The sequence below is a fragment of the Corvus brachyrhynchos genome, unplaced genomic scaffold, assembly GCF_000691975.1.
Source record: "Corvus brachyrhynchos isolate BGI_N302 unplaced genomic scaffold, ASM69197v1 scaffold443, whole genome shotgun sequence".
In the NCBI taxonomy this organism is placed as follows: Eukaryota; Metazoa; Chordata; class Aves; order Passeriformes; family Corvidae; genus Corvus; species Corvus brachyrhynchos.
The window spans coordinates 139,560-148,767 of NW_008237220.1; the positions used below are offsets into that span (position 1 = coordinate 139,560).

General features: G+C 52.9%; 1 protein-coding gene and 1 long non-coding RNA gene across 3 annotated transcripts; one reads left to right on the top strand and one right to left on the bottom strand.

Moving 5' to 3' along the window:
• Nucleotides 1-118: 118 nt before the first annotated feature.
• On the bottom strand, nt 119-2,035 carry LOC108445357. Its single transcript, XR_001860180.1, has 2 exons — nt 1,969-2,035; nt 119-319 (listed from the first exon to the last, which is right to left on the bottom strand). It is a non-coding gene; the product is annotated as an uncharacterized LOC108445357 (long non-coding RNA).
• A 126-nt stretch (nt 2,036-2,161) lies between these two features.
• On the top strand, nt 2,162-7,315 carry LOC108445356. Of its 2 annotated transcripts, XM_017728882.1 has the most exons (6): nt 2,162-2,597; nt 4,349-4,417; nt 4,911-4,999; nt 5,322-5,444; nt 5,538-5,645; nt 6,121-7,315. In XM_017728882.1, exons 1-5 carry the CDS (start codon nt 2,267-2,269, stop codon nt 5,619-5,621), a joined length of 696 nt encoding a protein of 231 aa, XP_017584371.1. In that variant the 5' UTR covers nt 2,162-2,266; the 3' UTR covers nt 5,622-5,645; nt 6,121-7,315. The 2 variants fall into 2 exon arrangements, with proteins under 2 accessions (XP_017584371.1, XP_017584369.1); XM_017728880.1 differs by having other exon boundaries at nt 5,538-7,315.
• The last annotated feature ends 1,893 nt before the right edge of the window (nt 7,316-9,208 follow it).

Here is a 9,208-nt window from a genome sequence, read left to right on the forward strand (position 1 = left end):
CCTCTCCTCTCCTCTCTTTTCAAAGAATTCCTCTTTAAACCGGCATTTTCCTCTATTCCAAGCCCCTCACAGCTCCCATTCTGATTCTGTCCCCCACCGCCGCTGTTTACAGAAGAGCTGGGAAGAGCAGGAAAACTTTATTTAGACTATAAACATTCCATCGTCCAGCAAGAACAGCCTGGCCGGCTCCAAAGCCCCTCCCTCCGGAATCCCATGGGATGGGCAGCTCATTCCCCCTCCCTCTGGACTGATGGTGCCGCAGGGAGCGCTGGGCACTGGTGCCATGAGGGGTCGGATTTTTCATCCACCTTCACGTCTCCTGCAAGGAAAACTCCAAACAATGTCCCCTCCAGCCTCTTCCGCAGGAATCCTGCGAATGCCACCTCCTGGGCACGAGGCATTGTTCAGGGAAGAACCGGAGCTACCGGCTGCGTTGCATTAATTTCCCTTCTTGTTTTGCTTCCGCCTATTAAATCTGGGAAATGACACAACGCATCCGAGAACCGCTGACTTCATCTGCACCTTCCTCCTTGGACTGAATCCCCCGACACGGCACCAGGCTCTGGATGCCCAGAGCATCCCTGGGATGCAGCCCCCTCAGCACGGCAGGAACCAGGAGCCTCCTTCTCCCTTCTTTTTTTCTCCTTTTCCTTCCTTTTCCCCTCTGTTTTGGTTCACATGTTGAGTTTTCCCTCCCTTGCTGCTCTGTTGTTGTGGCAGATTTTACTGTTGGATTTTGGCACAAAAACTTTAATAATTAAAAAATAAAGACGTAAAAGCAGAAAGATTGAGCAAAATAGGGATTTGGGGAACAGGAAACAAGGTTTTGGGATGGGAGATGGAAAAGCCCTTGGTTTGGCTCCTTTCTGTGGCTGCAATGGGCTTGCTCCCTGGTGCCAGATGTGAAGAATCGGTAAGAAAAAAAGGGGAAAAGAAAAAAAAAACGGAGCGAAAATAGAGTGGTTTCCTTTTCCATCCAGAAACACAATTCGGGATCTGCACCTGGGATGCAGGATGCTGCTGGGATGTTCCAGCTGGTCACAGCCAGGGAAGAGCAGCTGTTTCCCCCTTTTACCACCTTATGGCACATTTTATCCAGGTCCCTTAGTGGGTTCTCCAAGCTTTCCCAATCTTTTCCCAATTTTTGCAAGTCTTACGCCATCACACCCAGTCCTGAAGGGTCATTCCCAGCCCTGAGCCAGCAGACCCCGCTGAATCCTGACTCCCAGCTCCCACGCCAAGCGTTTGTCCCTTCAGCCCCACCCACCCATCGGATAAGCCATAACCATCCTCACGGACCTTCCTCGCCCCTTCCCTCCCCATTCCTCTAATCCCATGATCTTTTAACCCTCCCGCGCTCCCCCAGTGCCTCCCGGCTGAGCCCTGGCGGGATTCTTCACAACGAGTTCAGATTTCTGCTTGGGTTGGGACTTTTGAGTTTCGATGTTATTTTTGTGGAGGAGGGAGAGGAGGGTCTTGTGGAGAGGAGGGTTTGAAGAGATTCACTTCCTACTCCGCATTCCTTGGCACTTAACCCTTTGCCAAGCATCTCCCTACGGACGGGAGAAGCTCCTTCTGCAAAGCACAGAGAAGCCCAGGGAGGCTGGGAATTGGCTTTGGGATGCGCTGAAGAAGTTCTTCACTTGGGTTCACTCTTGGTAGGAAAAAAAGTCTGCTTTGGGGAATTTTTGGCTTAAAATCGATCAGATTCCTTAAAATCTACAGAAATCCTTGTTTTAAAATCAACAGGAGATGAGACAAACTTTTTGGTCACTCCCAACCCATTCCATGGCCCTGCGCCCCAAAACACAGCTCCTCCTGGACCATCCAAGACTCATCTTGCTCTTTCCTGGTTTTATAACCTCCATTTCCAAGAGTCACCAAAATATTGATTTTTCACCACCTTATTCATCTCTGTCTCCTTCGCTTCCCCTTTTCCTTCCCCCTTCAGTCTGCACCAGTTCCCACCTGGATCCCGCCGGCTCCTCGCAGGAGCTCCGCTGTCGGCTTCTCCTCCCCAGGGTGTTTTCACCCACTATAAAATAAAATAAATCTATGACTGCTCACGTTTCTTCCTCTTGATGGGGAAACTGAGGCACGGTACGGGGAAATGAAGCCAAGACAAGAAAATCCCCCAAGATTTTACGGGAAGTCAGGACTGACTCTGGCTCCCAGTCAGCATTTCTGCCTTCTCTCCCAGAAGAATTTGCTATTTATAGCTCTGCTTTGCTCCGTTAGAACGTAATCAAAACCATCCTCCCTCCATATGAGAACGCATCCAGCGGCACTAACCCTCCCCGGGGAAAACTTCCCCAGATTTGCAATTCGGCCACCCGAAACGCCTCTGCAGCGGGAACCTTCCCCCGCCGGAGCACGGGACGCGCTCAGCGCGGCTCCGCTGCAGCCCCGGGCACAGCCCGGGCACAACCCGCGCTGCCGAGGAGGCTGCTCGGCTCAACCCCCCGAGTCATTTCCTGCCTCCGGTCCCCTCGGGAAGGTCCCGCGGAGCAGGAGCGGAGCCGCTCCGGCAGCCGACACCCAACGGAGGACGATGAACTTCTGCATCGCGGTGCTCCTGGTCCTTCACTCCTTACCCGGTAAATGTGCTTCCCGGGTCTTACAGGGTTTTCCAAGGGCAATTTGATTTTAGCTCGCTGCTCTGATTATTCCCACGCTCCTGGGATGCCGCGGGGCACCGGGGGGGAAAAAGGGGTCTGGAGGCTGAAAGATGTTGGGCTGAAAGGGGGCTGCAGGGCAAGAAACGCCGGGAAAACACGATGTAATTACTAAAGGTTCCATGAAGCCTGTGCTTGGAGAACAGTGGGACAGTGAATGTTTCCCGCATTGTGTTCAAACCGTTCGCAAATTCCAGCTGGGAGCTATTAGGAGACAGAGAAAAAAACCCAACAGGATTTCCTGAGAATTACGTGGGCAGTTTGTAGATGGGGAGTGGAATCAGGGTATTTTGGGAGGAAAACCCCAACCTGGAGCTGCTTAGGGATGAGCATGATAATCCCCCACCTCTGGGAAGGTGGGATACGGAGCAGCACCGGCTGCTGAGGGGACTGGAAACTGCATCTCTGCCGTGCCAAGAGCCTTCCTCTTTCTCCTCCTTCTCCTCTTCACCGAAGGAACGGACCCAAACGTGAAACATCAGGCGAGGGGATTCCCAGCTGGAAGCTCTTTTCGGGATACAGTTGCCCAATTATTCTTAGTGTGACTCCAACGCAAATACAAGAGCCAACTCGGAAGGGTTTGTGGGAAAGCTCCGGGCACAGGATAACGTGCCCCAGAGCCCGAGTTCGGCACTGCCGGAGCGTTTTCGAAGGATGAGCACGAGAAGGAGCGGGGGTGGGTGGGCAGGTCCCAGTTTCGGTCCAAATTTCCCCGAAAGCTCAGGGTGGGAGTGGGACAGGTCGAGGCGTTTGGCACCGCGACGGGTGAGGCTGCGCTGAGTCCCCCCTGCAGAGCCCCGATCCCGCCCTGGATTCTCCAGTCTCGGTCAGTTTCCAGAGAATTCCCCAATGAGAATTCTGGGACACGGGCTTCTCCCCCAGGCTTTGCCGGTACTGGGAAAGTCAGGAATATGAGAGGAAGAAGTGGGAGGGTTTGGAAAGGGACCTGGAGCTGCAGCTGGCCCTGGGCATGACTGAAGGCATCAGTCCAGCCATTAATGGTGTAACTTATAATGACAATATTATAATTATTTATGACTAAAAATGAGTATCAAACTATCAAACTATAAAAGTATCTCATTATTCCATGAGTATCTTAGTGTACTAATCTGTGACTATTAGATTCAATTCGAACATTCCTGATTAATTTGCTTTAAAGAATCCTCCCAAAAACCATGAAAACCCACAGAACCTTTGTTTGGGATAGGGAATGAGCCACTCGCTCCAACTGTGACAATGTCACATGGGTCAGAATTTATTTATAGTGGCTCAGCCCTAAGGAAACATGAGGGTCCCTTCTGGGCCCTTGGCAGCTCCACAGTCAAAGGCGCTGGAGCAGCTGGATCCTGGATGAGCGGCTCATCCCAAAGGGAGATCCACCCCGGCTCTGGGTCTGGGCTGCAGAAGCGCAGCCAGAGGCTCCATCCCCATCACGGCGTCTCTCGCTTCCGGCACATCCATACCCAGAAATGAAGGAAAACCCCAGCTCTGCTCTGACCTCCCACACCTTTAGCTGGGATCTAATTACGGGTCACGTTGTAAATCCATCCCTCCCACAGGAAATGGGTTTTGCCCAAAGCACCAATAAATCAATGAAACTTCACACGACCCCGTGCCCACGGCTCGACCCGAGGCTCCACATGATGATCCGCGTGTTGTTCCTTTGCTTTCAGGGAAGGCGGAGGTCGAAGATGACGTGGAAGAGATCGCACAGGATTTATACGACTACATGGCTCATTTAAGTGAGAAATGCCTTTTTAAAAGCATTTTTACCATTTTCCACAAGCCACGGGAGGGAGTTGGGATAACCGGGGCTGGGAAGGCTGTGGGAGTCTCCATCCAGCCTCTTGCAGGCAGGGAGATGAGGCTTTGCCCACGGAAAGGCGCTGAGAAGCGACTGAATTGAGTCCTCTGCACTGACCGTCATTCAGGTTCCATGGGTTCATGGAACAGATTGGGTGGGAAGGGACCCTAAAGACTTTCATGTCACCCCCTGCCATGGGCAGGGACACCTCCGCCAGCCCAAGCTGCTGCAAGCCCCATCCAACCTGGCCGTGAACACTTCCAGGGATTTATCCAGGTTGTTCAGATTAATTGGAGTTCCACTGGCTGTTCAGAGGGGAAAAGCTGGGCGATCACAACCCAGGACATGGAGGAGGGACTCATCCCTCCCATGCTGGATAGGTGTCCCCAGCCCCCATAGTGCCACCTCACCGGGAGCTGTTTCCATTCCAGGCAACTACTATTACTCCACAGAAGATTATTACTACGACAACATCACGGCAACCCCCGCCACGTACGTGTACGAGTTGGATTCATACGAGGTGAGCTGGGTTCCTCTTGGTATTCCCCTAAAAAACAGGTTTTCCTCACCCAAATCTCTGCCACAAGGAAAAATAAATGGATAAAACCTGCTGATTTTTAGACCCCAGAACAACTCCAGTGAGTTTGAGCAGAGCATCCATGAACAGCAATCATGGAATGGTTTGAGTTGGGATTTATTTTTCCAGCTTGCACAGAAGCTGTGGGAAATTCCTTGTTTTCCCAATTAAACACTATCAAACCCATCCCAAAGAGCGATCTGTCTGCATAGGAGTTAATCCTATGCTGTTACTTACCACATTATTTATTTTTCTCCACATCCAGACAAGCACCCTTGGAGAAGTGGACTGGGATAAGTTGTTTCCAGAAGAGAATTCCACCACCAAGATTTCAGGAAGACCAGATACAAATGCTCCAGGGGATTCCAGGGATGCTGAGGACAGTCAGGTGGGTGCTTCTCAGCTCATGAGTTCTGCCACGGGTTTTCAGCACATTAAAATGTGGGACTTTGGGACTGATTTGTTTTCCTTGACCCACCAGGACTCCCAGGAGTCATTTGGATTGTCCCTGCAATGCCACCTCAGCCTCATCGTCCTCCTCAGCTTCCTGGGTCTCCTGCTATGACCCCCCCAGCCTCCTCCTCCCAAGGTACTCTGGGATTTCAACACTCACTCAAAGCATGTCCTTTAACCCAGGGAAATCCAATTCTTTCTGAAGCAGCAACTTTCCAAAGCAATGGAAAGATAACAAACCCTTCCAGGCACCCAGCTGTGAAGCCAGGGAACCCACCAGCAGCTCTGATCGCCACTGATGGCCTGCAGAGGCTTTCCAGGGCGTTTTCCCAATGACCTCTTGGCATTCAATGGGACCTTCAAGGGTGCAAGCAACCAGGCACCTCCCGCTGCTCATCCACCCAAATCCCCCATTCCATAAAACCCTGCAATGGTTTGGGTTGGGATGAACCTCACAGACCAGCTGGTTCCACCCTCCTGTCCAGGTTCCTCCACAGCTCCGTCCCACCTGCCCGACATTTTCCCACAGCTGAAGCTCTCCAACATCCCAGGAAACGCCGACCCCCCTCCTGCCACACGCGGGAACTTCCTCAGCTTTTCCCTTGTTCCAGACACGGCGGCTGGGATGGTGACCAGGACACTGTCAGGCGTCGACAACGGCATCCTCTCCACGAGGCGCTGCCTCCGTTCCAGAAGCGCCGTGACTTTGTGTCCAAAGGTTTTGCTGGAGGGACGGTGCCGCCCCGTGGCGCAAACACGGAGAGCTCTGCAACGCCTCAGTCCTCTCCTATTTCCTCGGATTCTGCTGTAAATAAGAACCTCTGCCAATAAAACCCCCAACACTCGGTGCACGGTCTCTCATGGTAAATAATTCCTAACCACCACCAGGACTGGAATAACAAACGCAAACAGCGCGTGCAGCACTTGTCCCATCAGAAGGATCATCTCGAGCCTCTAAACCCAGCCACGAGCTTCCAGCTTTGCTCCTTCCACATCGCTCTTTGCACCATTTATTCTCCAGAAACGCCCGCAATATCTGGGTGCGATGAGAAGCTGGACCAGAAAATGTCCCGCCACCCCAACCCCCCCCACGGAGAGCAATCTGTTGCAGAAATGGGTGACTTTGGTCGAGAAATGGGAGTTAAACTCCTTTTGGGGGGAAAGGAGCGTGATTCCACGCTCGGTGCCTATGCTGCTTTTCCTTGGAAGAGGAAGAAGGGATGGAAAACTGGCCCAGGCATACCCAGGTAACCCCACAAGACAAAAGAGGCTGAGTCAAGCCAAGGGATGGTGAGTCAAGCCAACAGGAGCTTCACGGTGGTCACAGTGCCCAGAGCCCCCGGCTCCCTCCAGACACCTCCCAGACCCCGGGAGAATGTCCCGAAGCGCCAGAGCACGCACCACGCATCTCGCTCACCTCCTCTGCACGCACGGAGCAGCGGGGCCAGCCCCTGCCTGTCCCACCATTCACAGATTACCCAGGCCCCCAGCCTCGGAAAGAAGAAGAGTTTTGTTTCCTAGGGAAGCTGAAAGGCTCGAAACGGGTTCAGAAGCGGCCGGAGGAGCGAGCCCGGATGCGCTGCCTGGCAGTGCCACCTCCTGGCTCTGTGCTGCCATAAAGGTGGATTGAAAAAAGCCAAGAACGCCCCGGAAAATTATTTAGGATCTAACAGCAGTGAGATTTCCAACCCTGGAGTGGAGTAAAAAGCAATTAAAGGAAAGTAAAAGATGCGGATGAAGGTTATGAGCTTATTCCTAAAAACCATCCCTCTAATGCAGACACGGAAAATAAACCGGTTTGTTGTACCCCGGCTTAACTATGAATTGTATCGCTCCCTTCCAGAGCAAATCCTCCAGGTACAAACCTTCCCGACCCAATTCTCACCTTCCAGTGGTGTTTCGGGACTGGGATGTCCTGACACAACCACACCAGGGATGGACAGCTGGACATGCCCTCCCTGCTCCCAAAGCTGGGAATATTCACCCAGACCCCTTCAGTCCCAAAATGACACCATCCTCCCGGCTCTTTCACAAGCTCCTTTCCCAGATTTTTTCCCCCCACTCGGAGGGTGGTGGTGGCTCCACAGCCACCATCTCCATGAGCAGCCACCCAGCTTTCCCAGCAAACCGCCGGCATAAGCAGCTTTAACGCCAAGAGGATTTTCCCTGCAGTTGTGAGAACCTTTCCCAGCTACCTCCCGGCAGGAAGCATGCAGAAAGCTCTCAAGGTCTCTGGCGTTTTCCAGCAGCTCCTTATCAAACCATCCCGGCGCCAAATCCTGCCGCGCCTGCTCCCAGCACGGCTCCCACAATCCGGGAGTGACGTCCCGGGGGCGCCGCAGCCCACGAGGGCTATTTTTGGGTTTCAGCCCCAAAAGCACCAGTGAGGGACACAGAAACACAGTCAGGGAAGAGCCACCCAGAGCCAGCAGTGAGGAGGGAACCGGCTCCAGGCCTGCAAACACCCTGTTTAGTGACCTGTGAAGGTGATTTTGCGCAGATTTAGGCAGTTAGGGATGGGGGCTGGGGCTGCTCTCCTGCATTTAATATTCCCAAGTTCTTGTCTTCCCTCGGTGAATTCCCAACTTCTCATCCTCACCACTGATGGATTATTGTCCATCAACACGGACCTTAGGTCAGCCTTTCCAGCTCCACTGTGGAGAACAGGAACTGTTTCCATCCACATCCTGTGGATCCGGAACACAAGTAGATAATCATTCACCTGCTTCTCCTTACCTCTCCCATTTTTCCTCCATTCCCGAATCCACAATATCTGGCCTTTCCAACCCCATTTTTAACCCTTTTCTAAAATACAAGACAAAGTCCTTGGCTGACCTCTCCACATTTGATCCTGAAACAGGAAATATTTTCTCCATGGAGTTTACACAAAGCCGGAACAAACCCGAGATTCCCATGTTGGGTTGTTGGTTTTTGTGTTTTTTTAATTCTGTCACCAAGTTGCCAAAATGCCTCCGGTTACTTGTGCCTCCAAAGTTAAAAGAGTCAACATGTAAATATTTGGAACTGCTTGTCCCAGAATTGTCCTGCCTGGGCATGAGGGATGTTGGCGGCTCACAGGCTCTTTTCAAGGATCATTTTCCAGGAGAAAAGCTTCAATAGAGAAACATTCATTCATTTTAAATAGGAAAAGAATTTCCATAGGGATATAAATCCCATCTATCCACCCAGGGAGATCTAAATCACATATATCCAACTAGAGGGGAATATAAATCCCATATATGCACCCCGAGGGGAATACGAATCCCAAGTATCCACTCAGAGTGGGATGTGAGTCTCATCTATCCCCCCACGAGGAGCTCAGATTTTAGGAATCGGGCTATTCCCCAGCTGTGTGAACAAGTCTCCCCTCCCCGATGCGTTGGCAGTCCTGCCGTCGCCCAAATTAACCAAAAATAGCACAAATTCCCAGAAGCTGCTGCACCCTAGGGCGAGTGAGACCCCGGGCCCCCGCCCGCGACACCGGGCGTGTGACCCCCGCGGGAGCGACGGGAGGCGCCGAACGGCCCAGGACCGGGGCTGCGAACCCCTCCCCACCTCGAACCAGCACGGGACCCACGCGCGCCCCGAGGCTCACGGAGCTCCCCGGGGAGGGAGCGGCGGGGCGGCCCCCGCGGGCAGACCCCGCCCGAGGCCGGGCAACGGGGCGTGGCGGGGCACGACCCCAGAGGGAGCACGGCC